The 19,023-nt window shown below is 42.3% G+C and overlaps 1 protein-coding gene across 8 annotated transcripts in view; it reads left to right on the top strand.

The window, feature by feature from the left end:
• Nucleotides 1-18,392, top strand: part of LOC134760828 (zinc finger protein 717-like) — a 38,759-nt gene extending 20,367 nt beyond the window's left edge. For 3 of the 8 annotated variants that reach the window (XM_063720834.1, XM_063720835.1, XM_063720833.1), the window contains 4 exons: nt 196-3,542; nt 8,078-8,602; nt 9,273-9,650; nt 13,343-16,412. In XM_063720834.1, the coding sequence (XP_063576904.1) occupies nt 695-1,888 (1,194 nt within the window). In that variant the 5' untranslated portion in view covers nt 196-694 and the 3' untranslated portion in view covers nt 1,889-3,542; nt 8,078-8,602; nt 9,273-9,650; nt 13,343-16,412. Of the gene's footprint in view, nt 1-195; nt 3,543-8,077; nt 8,603-9,272; nt 9,651-13,342 lie in introns of all 8 variants that reach the window. The other 5 variants (XM_063720837.1, XM_063720839.1, XM_063720838.1 and 2 more) reach the window with 4 other exon arrangements.
• The last annotated feature ends 631 nt before the right edge of the window (nt 18,393-19,023 follow it).

Raw genomic sequence — 19,023 nt, 5'->3', positions numbered from 1 at the left:
ATTTCTTATATTAAGTTAGTAGGAACAGCCATGTGCTTATAAAACCAGTGCTGATTATTGATTTTTAAAGAACCTTATGCTACTAGGAGAGAAAGTAACTTCATTGAGTCTTTACATAAGCATTCCATAACAAATGCTTACGTGTGGTTCATGGATTTTTGTTTCGCTTTGTTTTGTTTTGTTTTTTCATTTCAGATGTCCAGACAGTTGACATAATTGAAAGAAGCCAGGAAGTTCATCAGAGACATATATGGCAGGTTGCCATCACCAACAGCAAAACATCAACTGAGGAAAGAGTTGAATTAGGAAAAATACTTAATTTGAGCTTAAACCGTATTCCAAATATGATGGTAAATAACGCAAGCAATTCAGGAATGAGGGCTGAGGAGTTAAATGTAAGTCAGAACATATTTATCTCTATTGAGCCTCATGAAATGCAGGCAGGAGGAAAACTTGATGATTGAAGTATAACTGGGAAATCTCTCATGTGTCATGAGTATCTTAGTCACCATAACAAGATTCATATGGGACAGCAGCTTTTTGAATATAGTGGACAAGGAAAGCTTTCAGCACTGAGGCAGAGAAGGGTCATGGTAGAGAGACTGCATGTACTTATAATGAATATGGGAAATCCTGTGATAAGTCAGCACTCTCTTCCCAGAAGATAAATGTTGAATGTAATGTATGTGGGAAAATGTTCAGTAAAAAGTCTAAACTTACCAAACATCAGAAAATACACACAGGAGACAAACCCTATAAATGTATACAATGTGAGAAATCCTTCATTAGGAAATCATATCTTGCAAATCATCAGAGAACACATACACAGGAGAAACCCTTTGCATGTACCAAATGTGAGAAATCCTTCTGTCAGAAGTCAAATCTAATTGTTCATCAGAGAATCCACACAGGAGAAAAGCCCTATGAGTGTCATGAATGTGGGGAAACCTTCTGCCAAATGTCAGCCATTAATTATCATCACCGAATACACACAGGAGAAAAACCCTATGAATGTATGGAATTTGGGAAAACCTTCTACCAGAAGTCAGCCCTCAATGTACATCAGAGAATTCACACAGGAGAGAAACCATGTAAATGTAATGAATGTAGGGAAACTTTTTATCAGAAGTCAGTCCTCACTGTACATCAGAGAATTCACACAGGTGAGAAACCATATGAATGTAAAGAATGTAGGAAAACTTTCTACCATAAGTCAGCCCTCACGGTACATCAGAGAACTCACACAGCTGAGAACCCATATGAATGTAAAGAATGCAGGAAAACTTTTGCTCAGAAGTCAAAACTTTCTGTATATCAGAGAACTCACACAGGGGAAAAACCCTATGAATGTAATGAATGTGGAAAAACATTTTGCCTGAATTCAGTTCTCATTATACATCAAAGAACTCACTCAGGTGAGAAACCATATGAATGTAATAAATGTGGAAAAACCTTTAGCCAGAAGTCAAATCTCAGGATGCATCAGGGTACTCACACAGGGGAAAAACCCTATGAGTGTAATGAATGTGGGAGAACTTTTAGCCAGAAGTCAAACCTGAGGATGTATCAGAGTACTCACATACGGGAGAAACCCTACAAATGTAGTGAATGTGGAAAATCCTTCTACCAGAAGACAGTGCTCACTACGCATCAGAGAACTCACACAGGAGAAAAACCCTATGTTTGTAACGAATGTGGAAAAACCTTTCATCAGAGGGTGAACTACAGCAGGCATCAGAAAACTCACATGGGACAGAAGGCTTATAAATGTAATGGATGTAGGGAAACCTTCTTCCAGAAGTCAGCCCTCACTGTACATGAAAGAATTCACACAGGGAAGAAATCCCATGAATGTAATGAATGTGGGAAAACATTCTACCAGAAGTAATCCCTCATGATACATGAAAGAATACACACAGGGGAGAAACCATATCAGTGTAAAGAATGTGGGAAAAGCTTTTGCCAGAAGTCAACCCTCAATAGACATGAGAGAACTCACACAGGTGAGAAACCATATGAATGCAAAGAATGTAGACAGGCTTTCTACCATAAGTCAGCGCTCACTGTACATTACAGAACTCACTCAGGTGAAGAGGCCTGTTAACATACTGAAGGTGTGAAAAGCCTTATTAGCAAATGAAATCCTACAGCATATCAGTGGATGCATACAGGAAATAAACCCTGTGCATGTAACCAGTGTGAGAAATCCTTCAGTCACAAGTCAAGCCTTACTGTCCGTCAGAGAAGTCACACAAGGAAAGCCCTATGACTGTATGAGTGTTGGAAACAGCTTTTAGTAGAAGTCAGACTTCAGGAGGCATCAAGAAATTCATACAAGGGAGAAAGCTTAAGAGTATAATGAATGTGGGCTGGGCGCAGTGGCTCATGCCTGTAATCCCAGCTCTTTGGGAGGCCAAGGTGGGTGGATCATGAGGTCAGGAGATCGAGACCATCCTGGCTAAGATGGTGAAACCGTGTCTCTAATAAAAATACAAAAAAATTAGCTGGGCATGGTGGTGGGTGCCTGTAGCCCCTGCTACTTAGGAGGCTGAGGCAGGAGAATGGCATGAACCTGGGAGGCGGAGATTGCAGTGAGCCAAGATCACGCCACTGCGCTCCAGTGACAAAGTGAGTCTCCAATCTCAAAAAAAAAAAAGAGTGTAATGAGTGTGCAAAATCCTTTTGTCTGAAGTAACACCTCAGCAGGTATTAGGGAATTCACACAAGAGAGAAATCCTGTGTGTCAGAGACTGGCTGTGTGTTCTACAAAATTCACCCTTTTATCTGTTGGACACACAGACTACATTTCTCAGCCCCCTGTTATTGTGGGTGCATTATATAACAGCTCTGTAGTAGAATATGTATGCAAGTAGCCGGGCGCAGTAGCTCACGACTGTAATCCCAGCACTTTGGGAGGCTGAGGTGGGCAGATCACGAGGTCAGGAGTTTGAGACCAGCCTGACCAACATCGTGAAACCCTGTTTCTACTAAAAAATATAAAAATTAATAGCCAGTCATGGTGGTGTGCACCTGTAATCCCAGCTACTCTGGAGGCTGAGGCGGGAGAATGGTGTGAACCCAGGAGGCAGAGGTTGCAGTGAGCTGAAATCGTCCCATTGCACTCCAGCCTGGGTGACAGAGCAACACTCCATCTCAAAAAAAAAAAAAAAAAAGTATGTGAGTGATGATCCTTACGGGCCTGGCTCTCACACAGAGTGACATAAAGCCTTCCACATTTTCTCAGATCCTGTGGTACTGAAGTACTGATGACCCCTATGATGGCCTTGGGAGCCATAGGTGGGAAAAGGTGACTGCTTTAAGACTGAAGGAATTACATACACCTACTATGTCCCAACAAAAATTAAAAATAAAAACATTGAACTGATTGTCTATCCTTGGCTTACTCCTTTAGGACATGTGTTAATCCATGGCAAGTGGCGCACACAAGTGTGGCAACGTTTTTTCCTAGTACAGTAGTTTAATGGGGAAGAACAGTATTGAAGAACATGTCAAAGACAGAAACAGACACCTGCTGAGGCAAGGTAACATATACAGGATCTTGACGAATAGGATTTTGCAGTGGTGGAGTGACACAGCTCAATTCCAAATGCAGCATGGTGAAATGGGAATGTTTAACAAGGGAGGGGGTTTAGGGTCACTCAGGGTTAGGGCTTAGAATCCAAAGATAGGTTTATGATTGTTATGTTGAGAATTAGGGTTACTATCAGTGTGAGGGTTAGGATTAGGGTATGATGTTGGGGTTGGGGACAGCATTAGAATAAGGGTTTAGGGGTTGTGATTAGGATTAGAATTAGGGTTAGGTGTTATGGATTAGGATATGTCAGCTTTGGGATTTGAGTTGTGGTTACATTTTAAGGTTGGGGGTTAGGATTCGAGGGGTAGGGTTAATGTTTGGGGTTAGCATTAGTGGTTGTGGTGAGGGGTTGCAGTCAGATTAGGGTTAGGGTTTAGGGTTTGGGCTAGGGTTATGGGCTACCATTAGTGGGTTTGTGTTATGGTAAGAGTTAGGGGTTAGGGTTAAGATTTAGAATTAGGATGAGGGGTAGCGGGTTAGGGATGTGGGTTCAGGTTCAGGTTATGGATAGGGGTTAAGGGTTAAGGTTTAGGGTTGGGGATTGGAGTTAGGGTTAGGGTATGGTTTAGGGGTTAGAGTTAGGGTTAATGCTAGGGTTAGGGTTGGGGTTAGGTGTTAGGTTCAGGGCTGGTTCTGGGGTCAGGGTCATGGTTAGGGGTAAGGGTTAGGTATAGAGTTGGGTTAGGGTTAAGGGTAGGGTTAGGGTTAAGGGTTAAGGTTATGGGTTAGGGTAGGGTTAGGGGTTGAGTTTGGCATTGGGGTTGGTGTTAGGGTTAGGGTAGGGTTAGGGTTTGGGGGTTAGAGGTTAGAGGGTTAGGATTAGGGGTTAGTGGTTTGGGTTAGGGGTTGGCAGTAGGGTTAGGGGTTGGTGGTAGAGTTTGGGGCTGGGGTTAGGGTTGGGGGTTATGGGGATAGGGTTGTGGTTAGGGGTTAGGGCTAGGGTTAGGGGTTAGGGGTGAGGGTTAGGGTTGGGGTCAGGGTAGGGTTAGGGTTAAGGGTTAGGGTTAGGGGTTAACTTTAGGGGTTAGGTGTTAGGGCTAGGGCTATTGGTAAGGGTTAGGTTTAGAGTTAGGTGTTAGGAATTGGGGTTAGGGTTAAAGGTTAGGGTTGTTGTTGTGGTTAAGGTTAGGGTTACAGGTGTGGGATTACAGTCGTGAGCCATGATGCCTAGCCTCCCCATCTTGAAAAATTGGCATATATGGTCCAAATAAATTACCACATTACTTCAAATAAATAAAACTTATTATATAACTCCTAATTAATTAGTGAAGGGGTGATTATCCTCATTGCTTCAACAGTTAGCAGTAGAATTTGGTCTGTTCTTAAACCTGCAAATAATAAATGGTGTTTCATAGTGGGTTGCTGTATTGTGAGTGCAGTGCTCCCATCCATTAAGGCCCCCATACCCAGTGCCTAATATTACTGTGGTTAATTTTTTTTATTTCGGTAGGTTTTTGGGGAATACAATGGTTTTTTTTTTTTATTTCAACAGGTTTTTGGGGAACAGGTGCTGTTTGGTTACATGAATAAGTTCTTTAGTGGCGATTTCTGAGATTTTTGGTGCATCCATCACCCAAGCAGTGTACACTATACCCAACATGTAGTGTTTTATCCCTCACTGCACCCACCCCACCACTCCTAGCCTTTCCTCTAAGTCCCCAAAGACTATTGTATCATTCTTATGCCTTTGCATCCTCATACCTTAGCTCCCACTTATGAGTGAGAACATACAATGTTTGGTTTTCCATTCCTAAGTTACTTCACTTAGAATAATGGTGTCCAGTTTCATCCAGGTTGTTGTGAATGCATTCTTTCATTCCATCTTATGGCTGAGTAGTATTCCATGTTAAATATATATACCACATTTTCTTTATCCATTTATTGATTGATGGGCATTTAGGCTCGTTTCACATTCTTGCAGTTGCATATTGTGCTGCTATAAACATGCATGTGCAAGTATCTTTTTCATATAATGACTTCTTTTCCTCTGGGTAGATACCCAGGAGTGGGATTCCTGGATCAAATGATAGATCTGCTTTTAGTTCTTTCCGAAATCTCTTCACTGTTTTCCATAGCTGTTTTACTAGTTTACATTCCCTCCAAAAAGTGTAAAAGTGTTCCCTTTTTACTACATCCATGCCAACAGCTATTATTTGTTGATTTTTTGATTATGACCATTCTTGTAGGAGTGAGGTGCTATTGTATTTTATTGTGGTTTTGATTTGCATTTCCCTGATAATTAGTTATGTTGAGCATTTTTACATGTGTTTGTTTGCTAGTTGTATATCTTATTTTGAGAATTGTCTATTCATGTCCTTAGCCCACTTTTTGATGGGTTTTTTTCTTGCTGGTTTGAGTTCCTTGCAGATTCTACATATTAGTCCTTTAATCAGAAGTATAGATTGTGAAGATTTTCTCCCACTCTGTAGGTTATCTGTTTACTCTGCTGATTATTTCTTTTACTGTGAAGAAGCTTTTTAGTTTAATTAAGTCCCATCTATTTATCTTTGTTTTAGTTGAATTTGCTTTTTGGGTTATTGGTCGTGAAGTCTTTGCCTAAGCCAATGTCTAGAAAGGTTTTTCAAATGTCATCTTCTAGAATTTTTGTGGTTTCAAGTATTAAAGTCCTTGATCCATCTTGAGTTGATTTTTGTATAGGGTGAGAAATGAGGATCCACTTTCATTCTTCTATGTGTGGTTTTGCCATTTATCCCAGCACCATTTGTTGAATAGGATTTTCTTTCCCTGCTTTATGTTTTCATTTGCTTTGTTGAAGATTAGATGACTGTTAAGTATTTGGCTGTATTTCTGGGTTCTCTATTATCTTCCATTGATCTATGTGACCATTTTTATACCAGTACCATGCTGTTTTGGTGACTATGGCCTTATAGTATAGTTTGAAGTGGGCTTCTAGATTTGTTCTTTTTGCTTAGTCTTGCTTTGGCTATCAGACTCTTTTTTGGTTCTAAGCTTTTATTACATTAAGGTACGTCCCTTCTATGTCTTTATTGTTTCCATATGAATTTTTCTGGTTCTGTGAAAACTGATGTTGGTACTTTGATGGGGATTGCATTGAGTTTGTAGATTGCTTTTGGCAGTATGGTATTTTCACAATATTGATTTTACCTATCCATTAGCATGGGATGTGTTTCCATTTGTTTGTGTCTGTAATTTCTGTCAGCAGTGTTTTGTAGTTTTCCTTGTAGAGATCTTTTGCTTCTTTAAGTATTCCAGATATAATTAAGATTTTGTCTGCAAAGATTGCACACAATTGACAATTATAGGAATATACTATTATAATTATAGGAATTATAATATTCCTAAGGTTTTTATTGCAGCTATTGTAAAAGGGGGTGAGTTCTTGATTTGATTCTCAGCATGGTTATTGTTAGTGTATAGCAGAGCCACTGACCTGTGAACATTAATTTTGTATCCTGAAACTGCTGAATTCATTTACCAATTCTAGTAGCTTTGGGGATGAGTCTAGGGTTTTCTAGGTATATGATCATGTCATCAGCAAAGAGTGACAGTTCGACATCTTTACCGATTTGGATGCCCTTTATTTCTCTTATCTGATTGCTCTGGTGAGGACTTCTAGTACTGTGTTGAATAGAAGTGGTGAAAGTGGGCATCATCGTCTTTTTCCAGTTCTCAGGGGGAATGCTTTCAACTTTTCCCCATTCAGTATAACGTTGGTTGTGTGTTTGTCATATATGGCTTTTATTACCTTAAGGTATGTCCCTTCTATGTCGATTTTCCTGAGGGTTTTAAACATAAAAGGATTCTGGATTTTGTCAAATGCTTTTCCTATGTCAGTGTTCCTGAGGGTTTTAAGCATAAAGTGATGCTGGGTTTTGTCAAATCCTTTTTCTGCAGGTATTGAGATGATCATGTGATTTTTGTTTTTAATTCTGTTTATATGGTGTATCACATTTATTGACTTGCAGATGTTTAACCATCCTGCATCTCTGGTTTCTCTTCAGATCGTATACATCTTTTGCCTTTGATGGTAAATTTTATTTGCCAAGTTGGGTTGCCTAAACACTCTGAATGTGTCTGTGAGGGTGTTCCTTAATGAGATGAACATTTGAATATGTAGACTTAGTAAAGTAGTTGCCCTCCCCAATGTGAGTGGGCCTCATCCAATCCATTAAAAACCCAAATAAAACACAAAGGTAGAGGAAGAGAGAATTCACTCTCTTTGTCTGATGATTTCAGAGCTGAGACATAGATTGAAGTCAGACGTGGACTGTAACTTATGCCATCAGCTTTCCTGGTTCTCAAGACTTTAGGCTTTGACTGGGACTCCAACATTGGCAGTCCTGGTTCTTCAGCTTGCTGACTGCAGGTCCTGGGACTTCTTAGCCTCCATAACCACATTAGCCAATTCCTTACAATAAACCTATATATATTCATGCAACTGATAAATACTTTGTTGTTACAGATTTGGCTACCATGTTCTTTTTGTGCCTATTTTAGCAGAGTCTCAGTCATAGCCTGCCTTCATCTCTGAAGGGACCAGGCGACCCACGGAGTGCCTCGGCAGCCTTGTCATTGCATGCAGTCTTCACAGACAAGATCTCACTGCAACCACCTTTCTACAGGAGCACAGGTGTGACATTATACTGATGACATCATTCTCAGAGAAAGTTCATTTTACACACTAAGGACACACAGATACAAGGAAGCTTACACAAAGGGAATGGACCTTTCCCTAACACACTGGTGCAAGGCCCTGCCACTTTGCTTCAATTCCTGAAAATTCCTTGGTAAACATGGGGCTGCCCTATTCCTGAGACTTTCAAAAAATAGTTATTGATCCTCTCAGCATCCACAATGTTAATACAAGCCCAAAAGTCTTTAATTTGCGTTTTGTTTTTTGGAGGCACAGTCTTGCTCTGTCACCCAGACTGGTGTGAAGTGGCACGATTTCAGCTCACTGCAGCCTCGACCTCCTGAGCTCAAGCAATTCTCCCATCTCGGCCTTCCAAGTAGCTAAGACTGCAGGTGTGTGCCACGACACTCAGCTAATTTTGTTTTGTTTTTTTTTTTTTTGGTAGAGAAAAGGTCTTGCTATGTTACCCAGGCTGGTCTCAAACTCCTGGGCTGAAGCGATCCTCTTGCCTCGGCCTCCTAAAGTTCTGGGATTACAGGTGTGAGCCACTGTGCCCAGCCCTTTAATTCTTCACTTGGGGTTCAGGTGACAACATATTTCTTATTTACAAATCTTACTTAATCTCACTGATGCTGTCATTGGCAAACTGACCCACCTTGAAAGAAGCCTCCTTCAACAAGTCTGGAATCTGGTCAAATTTAAATTAACAGGTGCCCCTATGAATATCCTCAGAGAACACACTGTGGATGCTTTAGCAATCTCTTCTCATGCCTCCTGAAGTATCTGGGTTGCATATGGTGTCCATAAGTAGTCCATGGGCTTCTGATGTAAAAAACAAACCTGCCCCTTTTGACCCTGTGCTGTACAGCATCAGGGCAGTGATTGCTGACCACATACTGGACACTCTGGAAACAGAGGTCTCTGCATCCATGTCCACGAGCCTTCATGCCTATCTGGTCATCAGGCCTTGGGAAGTAGCACCCCACAGCCTTGGCACAGCTGCAGAGACCTCCTTGCCTCAGGATGGAGTCAAACCTGGACCCCCTACCATCTCATCTGCAGGAAACACTGGCCTCCTTCATCCTCAGGCTGTGGTGCTGGAAGTCACCCGTCTCCGAGGCCCCTCAGGATCGACTGAGTGACCAGCAGTGAAGTTCGTCCACCTTCTGAATGAATGCCATCATCAGACATGATGGAACTCAGTGGGATGCTGCTGCCTTCCCTCCCTTAGCTAGGATGTCCCTGATAAAGGATGACACCCAAGCCTCAGCATGACCGGCCAAACTTGAGGTGGTCATCTCAGCACTGATGCTGGGCCAACAATTAGCCCCATTTGTACATTTCTACAAACTTTTTGGCAATTGCCAAGAATTGTCCACCTTCCCTCCTCATTGAATTGAAGAAACTTCTTGTCTCATGGATACTCAGAATACAATCAAGGTAACAGATGTCTTTTTTTTAACCAAGGACATAGTACGGATCTCACAGGGACACTCCTTATCCCCTGCAGAGTTCCAGACACTACTGATGGTGACCAAGGCAACATTTCATCAGAAAACACAGTGCTGGGCTTGTGAAAGTGTCCAGTAGAGCTTCCACTGCCCCTATAGGCTGCAGGCAGCTGCTTTAGTTGAGAGATAGACTGAGCTCCTCAAAGAATTCCTATTTAAGTTACAAAGCAGTGAGTGGATGCCCTGCTGGGTTCCACTGTTGCCCCAGGCTTTGATTACTCTAAGTTCATGCTTCTTAGGAAAGTGCACTTTTTACACCAATGCTACACAGTTCCCTCAGTTGCCTTTACTGGACATCAAGGAGTTCACATTTTTGACAACCATTCAGTCCTGGACTGTCCAGGGGTGGAGGTAGCTCCATACAGGAAGCTGCCTGCTGCTTGTGAATCAGTAATATCAGACTTGCCCAACAACTCACTGGAGACATGAAAACCAATGCATGGGGAATGCGTGACATCACCCAAATATTTATGAACACGCTTGTGCTGCCAGAGGCCCCAGATCTCTAAACCAATGCATGGGGAATGCATGACGTCACCCAAATATTTACCAACACACTTGTGCTGCCATGGACCCCAGATCACTTTTCCTGTGTCCTGCTAAATAAATGGGGCCAGTAGCTTTGCATCAGCTTCCACATTACATTGCTCATAACTGTGGCCTTCCTAATCTCTCATGTCCCTAAGCACTTATTACAATGTCTCAACAGCTTTCTCTCAGCCTCTCAAAATATTAGTCATCATGAAAATAAATGTCTGATGTTAAAACATCAGGGGTCAATTGTATTTTGGCACCTAAAATTTCATGCAGCACCCCACCATGTCCTCAGCCTAATGGCTTCATGTCCCCACCAGACTGCAAAACTCAATTAGTCAAGCAGACCCCTGAAGGGACCAGGGGTTACCCCACCCTCTGATTTCTACCAAGCCTGCCTCCCACACCCACTATTCCAGAGTGCAAACCCTGGGTAGACCTGCATAAATGCAGTGTCATCCCCCGCTGGGCTGAGTATGTGTGATGAGTAAATTACTGTGAATTTCGTCTGCTCGGTGTTTGTTGTGTCTGCAGCCATTCCCAGAATGCTAGGGCAAGACTAGCTTCTTCGCCAATGGGGTGAACAGGAAGGAACCCAACTAGGAATTGCCTTTTTTAAAAAAATAACTTCCCACCCTCTTAATTACGTAATGCATGCATTTTTATAGCTTTTTTTCTCATTCCATTACCTGAGGTCAGCCACTGATATTTAACCCATCCTTAGCCTCGGAGGAGGGCAGAGGAACACTGGTCATATTGATTTCCCTAGCAGTGACATGGTTTCCTCCTGTGCCACTCAAGTTATCTCCTTCTTTAACTTGATGCTCAGTAGGTTGCATTTCACTCGTCTTTGCAGATTGTTAGGAAGATGAGAATCAGCTTTCATTTTTGATGTTGCCATAGAGAAGACTCCATGGTAATGTTTATTCGCACAATCAACTTTTTCTTTTCCCCCAGAAATTGCAAATTCTTATGTGAGAGACAGCTTTCTGGAGTCTGCAAACATAGATTATCGTCTCTCTTTTGATGGCAAACTTCTTATATCCCCACCAACAATAAGATACTTACATATAATTTTGGCATGTCATATTGATTGCCAACTACAAGTAAGAACATTCCTTGATTTTAAATCTAGACTAATTATGAAAATTTGTGTAGTCACAAAAAATTATTGTGTACAAATTTATAGACCTTAGGATTAAATGAGTTACTATTAACTAATATTTATTGTGCAGTTAGTGTATGGCAGAAGCTTACTATGTACTACTTCATTTTATACTTAAAACAATATTCTATGCAAAATGCTATAATTTCCCCGTGCCTCCAATTTGGACATGTTAAAACTGGGTCTCATAAAATTTTCACCCCAGAGTTCTCTGCTTAGTAAGAAGTAGAAGGAAGTCTAAACCTAAGTCACCTGATTTCAGAGCCCCTATAGTTAAATGCTCTAAATGCAGCTTCCCATGGTGACGGTGACTATGACAGCCTGCCACATATGATGTAGGACAGTGTTTCCCTGTAACGTGTGCAAGATTCCCATGATGACGGTGACTATGAGAGCCTGTCACAAATGATGTAGGACAGTGCTTCCCTGTAACGTGCACAGGATTCCCGTGATGATGGTGACTCTACGAGCCTGTGACATATGATGTAGGACAGTGATTCCCTGTAATGTGTGCAAGATTCCCGTGATGATGGTGACTATGCGAGCCTGTCAGATACGATGTAGGACAGTGCTTTCCTGTAACATGCACAAGATTCCCGTGATGATGGTGACTATGAGAGCCTGTCACATACGATGTAGGACAGTGCTTCCCTGTAACATGTCCAGGATTCCCGTGATGATGGTGACTGAGCCTGTCACATATGATGTAGGACAGTGTTTCCCGGTAACATGCGCAAGATTCCCGTGATGATGGTGACTATGAGAGCCTGTCACATACGATGTAGGACAGTGCTTCCCTGTAACACGCACAAGATTCACCCGGGGATCTTATTAAAATGCAAACTCATAGACCACACTTTGACTAGCTAAGACAAGAGCATTTAAATGGATGTCCAGGTGACAGTGCTAAGATCCTACTGTTCATGTGGGCACTGGCTCACCATATTAATGAAGCTTAGGACCTCCAGTCCATGCTGGAAAAGAAATACAGATACATAGGATGTGAGTGTGCATATGGAATATCTGTTATGTTCTCGACATTGTACTAGGCACTAGAGATAAAAAGTCAAATATCCCTTGCCTGTATCTGAAAGGAGCTTCCTACACAGTGGCTTCTGACTGCAGTGTATATTTTCTCTTCTGTCCTGGGTGGGTGAGCTCTATCTTAATGTTGGTAACTGAACACTGCCTAGTGGGTTTGACGGGGGAGACCATAGCTGGCTGCGCTACCACATAGCTATGACCATAGCATATCATGATGCCATTTCCCCCTTGTCAAAAGGCTCCCTCCAGTATCATACATGCTCCCCATTATTATAAATTCTTCCTCCTTGCACCAAATGTTCCTAAATCTTGCAAAGATAAAAACATAAACCACATTCTCGTCATATTAGTTATATATTAATGATGAAAGTTCCTTACTTTTCTTTCTTTTTTTTTTTTTTTGCGATGGAGTCTCACTCTTTCCCCAGGCTGGAGTGCAGTGGCGCGATCTTGGTTCCCTGCAAGCTCTGCCTCCCAGGTTCATGCCATTCTCCTGCCTCAGCCTCCCGAGTAGCTGGGACTACAGGCACCCACCACCACACCTGGCTAATTTTTTCGTATTTTTAGTAGAGACGGGGTTTCACCATGTTAGCCAGGATGGTCTTGATCTCCTGACCTTGTGATCCGCCAGCCTCGGCCTCCCAAAGTGCTGGGATTACAGACATGAGCCACCGCACCCAGCCCAAGTTCCTTACTTTTCATGTGTTTAGTATTTTCTCCCAATTTATAGAATATATTGATTAAGAATAAATGTTAGCCATGCACATCTATTACAAACTTCATGATATACTTTGCTGTTTTTAAATTTCTTATACTCTTATAAAATGTGTGTTCTGGACTCACGTTGGCTTCCATTTCTTCCCTCTGGCTTCTATTAGTTTAGGCTATGAGCAGAGATGGACGAGGTGGCTACTGCAATGGATCAAGGCTACGAGCAGAGATGGACGAGGTGGCTACTGCAATGGATCAAGGCTATGAGCAGAGATGGATGAGGTGGCTACTGCAATAGATCAAGGCTACAAGCAGAGATGGACGAGGTGGCTACTGCAATGGATCAAGGCTATGAGCAGAGATGGACGAGGTGGCTACCGCAATGGATCAAGGCTATGAGCAGAGATGGAGGAGGTGGCTACTGCAGTGGATCAAGGCTATGAGCAGAGATGGACGAGGTGGCTACTGCAATGGATCAAGGCTATGAGCAGAGATGGACGAGGTGGCTACTGCAATGGATCAAGGCTATGAGCAGAGATGGACGAGGTGGCTACTGCAATGGATCAAGGCTATGAGCAGAGATGGATGAGGCAGCGGCTGTAATGGATTAAGGCTATGAGCATCTTGTGAAGTAGGATGTTAAATCTGTAAATATCAGAATGAATCCAAACTTACCAGTTCAAAACTGGATTGTAAAACAGCTCAAAAAAGACTGAAAACACAGCTCTACACTTTAGGAGGCTGAGCCAGGCAGATTGCTTAAGTTCAAGAGTTGGAGACAAGTCTAGGAAACATGGAAAAACCGTCTCTACAAAAAAAAAAATTATTTTTAATTAGCTGCGTATGGTGGTATGAGCCTGTGGTCCCAGCTTTTCAGGAGGCTGAGGTGAGAGGATTGCTTGAGCCCAGAAGGTAGAGGCTGCAGTGAGCTCTGATCACGCCACTGCCTAGGTGACAGAGTGAGACCCGTCTCAAAAACAAACAAACAAAAATAACAAACAAAAACAGCTCTAAACGAAGGTGGCTAGAAAAGTAGCTCAAGTTGTTCCTGTCTGGTTAAACACAAACATAAATGAACTACTTATGTGCCCAGTGGCTTCATAATGCTGAGAGCAAAGTCAATTATTCTAGCAGGTTCTAGAAAACTTCATCATATCATGGGGTTCAATGAAAATATCAAATCATAAATATAATAATCAAATCTGAAAGTGAATCTAGTTTCAAAGACCTCAGAAGCCACTGTGTAGGAAGCTCCTTTCAGATAGAGACAAGGGATTATCTGACTTCTCTATCTTTCAATAAGAGATTATTTCAATATTTGAATTAAGATTATTTCAATAATTGAAATAAGATTATTTCAACATTTGAAATAAATAATAAATTTGATTATTTCTCTATCTTTCAGATAGAGACAGGGGATTTTTTGACTTCTTACCTCTGTTGTGTAGCACAATGTCCAGAACACAACAGATATTCCATATCCATAGTCACATCCTATGTATGTGTATTTCTTTTCCAGCAAGGACTAGAGGTCCTAAGCTTTGTTTATATGGCAAGCCAGTGCCCAAATGAGCAGGAGAATCTTAGCACAGTCACCTACACACTCATTTCAATGCTCTGGCCCCTTATCCAAGCTAGTCAAAGTGTGGTCTATGGTTTTGCATTTTAAGGGATCCCCGGGTGAATCTTGTGGCTGTCAAAGGAGGAGAAGCACTGCCCTCAAAATATAGAAAGGTGAACTAATTCATCCAGGCAGGCTGGCTATTTATTTGTGTATTTATTTATCTTGTTGATGGGAAAATTCAAATTGACATACACAATCACCCCCATAAGGATTTCAGGTAAAAAACAAAGGTTTAGATATCAGATGTGTTTTACAATTACCACACCAGTCTTTTTACTACAGCATCTAGTAGCACATTTCCAATAGATTTAGGTGAAAATTTCTATCTCATGAGCCTTCTGTCAGTGTTTTTAAAATTGGATACTCTATTAGTGGCCATATTGAATCTCTTACAGGCATCTCACTCAAACTGCAGTCATACTTTCCAATAGGCCCCATAAAAATCCTTGTTCTGGAGCAATCTAATATATTTATCCACCTCGTTAGACACTTAGGTAAGTATAATAATACAAGTTTTGTGTGTGTTTGTGTGTATTGTGTAGCTTGTGGCCTCTTGCTCAGTTTCTGCAACACCCGAAGCTGATGCAAGTTTAATGTAAATAACGTCCAGCAATGTTAGAAATGTTGAATTCTATGAGCCCATCAGGAAAAAAAGATGAATGTTATTGTAGAGGAAATTTTCATTCTGGAAAAAATGCATACTGTTTAAATATTACTTTCATGCTTTCTGCAGATATTATACACAGATATTATATTCCAAGGGTTATGTTTCAAAGTCTTCAAAAATAGAAAATACATTTTATATTTCTAGCTGAAAATAATAACAGTAATTAGCCTACCTTTGGGTAAATGTGATAAAAATACTAATGAACATCACAACTCATTTAAAAGCATAAAATGTGCAATGATTTAAACTACATGTTCTTTCTATGAATCTGCATAGAAATATAGACACATTTGATGAATGCTATTTAAAGTCTGAGTGCTTTGGTAAATGATTCATCTATAGGTTGAAGGGATTACTTTTATCTGCCTTCATAGTGAGAATTAGATTTCTATTCTTTATAAAGCAGGGAATACAGATTGTGCATGGATTAAAAGCATTCAATCCTTATTAATAATGATGGTAGCGGCGCTGCAGAAAAGAAAGCCTGTCAGAATAACGTATTCAGTTTTACATCATAATCAGAGGTATGTCGATCTCTGTTGAAGGCAGAATTAAAAACGCCTTCAACATTTTTAAAATAATAGATGAAAAACATCTCAAAGTCACTTTTAAAATTTGAATTGATGATTCCACATAACAGGAAAAGGACCAAGAACATCTTAAATACTTCACGATGGAAGTGATGTTTTAAGTGCAATTTCATCAAGGAGAAGTTTTTCCAGAAAGTCTTTTGACCTCAGTAAGAATCTTATTTACTCTTGTAAATAGTTTCTGGTAAAATGAGAAAGACTTTTTTAAAAACAATAAAAAATTTACATGGTTTAATCTAATGTTGTGATTTCGAAAGTACTACTTGTGCCCTTATAGTTACGCATGTGTATTTATACGCATTTTCTTGGCTCATTCAAACGCCAATAAAATACTTTACTATCCAGGCCCCTTAAAAGCCAAATTAATTTCTAAAAGTGAGGATTGTATGTATGCTGTGAGGTGTGCGCAGGTGTATGCGTGTGATGTGTATGTATGGTGTGTGTGTGTCTGTGTGTGTAGTAGGTTCATGGGGTATGTATGTGTGTGTGTGTGTATTGTGGGTGTTATGTGTGTATACTGTGTGTAGTTTGTGGGTGGTGCATGGTGTGTATATGTGCTGTTTGTGATGTATGTGTGTGTGGTGTGTATGTGTACTATGTGTGGTGTGGTGTGCGTGTGATATGTGTGTGCAGTGTGTGGTGTATGTGATGTGTGTGTGGTGCTGGGTGTGTGTGCACTGTGTGTAGTGTTTGATGTGTGATGTGTGTAGAATGTGTGGTGTGTGTGTGCACAGTGTGTGGTGTGTGTGCTCTGTGTGTGTGGTGCTATATATACGTGTGCAGTGTGTGGGGAGTATGTGTGGAGTGTGTGACGTGTGTGGGGAGTATGGGATGTGTGTGGTGCTGTATGTGTATGTTGTGTGTAGTAGATTCGTGTGTGTTGTGTGTGTGCAGTGTGTGGGGGGGTATGGGTGTGTGCACATTGTGCGGTGTGGTGTATGGATGTGTGCACGTGTGCACATGGTGTGTGTGCAGTGTGTGTGGTGTGTGGGTGTGTGTGTGTGCACATGGTGTGTGTGTGGTGTATCGGGTGTGCGTGTGTGCACCTGGTGTGTGTGCAGTGTGTGTGGTGTGTGGGGGTGTGTGTGCGTGTGCACATGGTGTGTATGCAATGTGTCTGTATGTGGTGCGTGTACATGTGCACGTGGTGTGTGTGCAGTATGTGGGGGTGTGTGTGCATGTATACATGGTGTGTGTGCAGTGTGTGTGGTGTCTGTGGGGTGTGTGTGCGAGTGTACATGGCGTGGTGTGTGGGGGTGTGTGTGCGTGTATACATGGTGTGCTGCATGCAGTGTGTGTGGTGTCTGTGTGTGGTGTATGTGTGGGGTGTATGTGTTTGCGTACACGGTGTGTATGCAGTGTGTGTGGTGTGTGCATGTACACATGGTGTGGCGTGTGAAGTGGGTGTGTGTGCAGTGTGTGGTGTCTGTGTGGGGTGTGTGTGCACATGTGTGTGCGGTGTGGTCTGTGGGGTGTGTGCACGTGTGTGTGCATGTGGTGTCTCGGGTGTGTATGCGTGGACATGGTGTGTGTGGTGTGTGTGTGCACATGGTTTGTGTGCAGTGTGTGGTGTCTGGTGTGTGCATGTGCACGTGTGTGCAGTGTGTGTGTGTCTAGGGTGTGTGCATGTGCAGATGGTTATGTGCAGTGTGTGTGGTGTCTGGTGTGTGTGCACATGGTGTGTGTGCAGTTTGGTGTCTGGGGTGCGTGTGCATGTGCACATGGTGTGTGGAGTGGGTGTGGTGTGTGTGGGGGGTATGCATGTGCACATGGTGTGTGTGCAGTGTGTGGTGTCGGGTGTGTGCGTGTGCACGTGGTGTGTGTGCAGTGGGTGTTGTGTGTGTGCAGTGCGGGGGGGCGTGTGTGTGCGTGTGCACATGGTGTGTGTGCAGTGGGTGGTGTCTGGGGTGTGTGTGTGGTGTCTGGGGTGTGTGTGTGTGCACACGGTGTGTGTGCAGTGGGTGTGGTGTCGGGTGTGTGTGTGGTGTCTGGGGTGTGTGTGTGTGCACATGGTGTGTGTGCAGTGTGTGGTGTCTGCGTGTGGGGTGTGTATGAGTGTGTGTGGGGAAAAGAAAGAGATCAGACTGTTACTGTGTCTATGTAGAAAGAAGTAGACATAAGAGACTCCATTTTGTTCTGTACTAAGAAAAATTCTTCTGCCTTGAGAGGCTGTTAATCTGTAACCCTACCCCCAACCCTGTGCTCCCTGAGACATGTAATGTGTCAAGTCAAGGTTAAATGGATTAAGGGCTGTGCAGGATGTGCTTTGTTAAACAAATGCTTGAAGCCAGCATGCTTGTTAAGTCACCACCACTCCCTACTCTCAAGTACCCAGAGACACAAAACACTGAGGAAGGCCGGCCACAGGGACCTCTGCCTAGGAAAGCCAGGTATTGTCCAAGGTTTCTCCCCATGTGATAGTCTGAAATATGGCCTCGTGGGAAGGGAAAGACTTAACTGTCCCCCAGCCTGACACCCATAAAGGGTCTGTGCTGAGGAGGATTAGTAAAAGAGGAAGGCCTCTTTGCAGTTGAGATAAGAGGAAGGCATCTGTCTCCTGCTCATCCCTGGGCAATGGCATGTCTCCGTGTAAAGGCCGATTGTATATTCCATCGACTGAGATAAGGGAAAACCGCCTTAGGGCTGGAAGTGGGACATGCTGGCAGCAATACTGCTCTTTAAGAAATTGAGATGTTTATGTGTATGAACATAAAAAGCACAGCACTTTTTTCTTTACCTTGTTTATGATGCAGAGACATTTGTTCATATGTTTTTCTGCTGACCTTCTCTCCACTATTACCCTATTGTCCTGCCACATCTCCCTCTCTGAGAAACTCCCGATAATGATCAATAAATACTAAGGGAACTCAGAGACTGGTGCCGGTGCGGGTCCATACTTTGTCTCTGTGTCTCTTTCTTTTCTCAAGTCTCTCATTCCACCCGACGAGAAATGCCCACAAGTGTGGA

Source organism: Pongo abelii, chromosome 22, assembly GCF_028885655.2.
Source record: "Pongo abelii isolate AG06213 chromosome 22, NHGRI_mPonAbe1-v2.0_pri, whole genome shotgun sequence".
NCBI classification, from domain to species: Eukaryota; Metazoa; Chordata; class Mammalia; order Primates; family Hominidae; genus Pongo; species Pongo abelii.
Note: the sequence above shows the minus strand (reverse complement) of the source record. Positions and strands in the feature narration are given on the sequence as shown.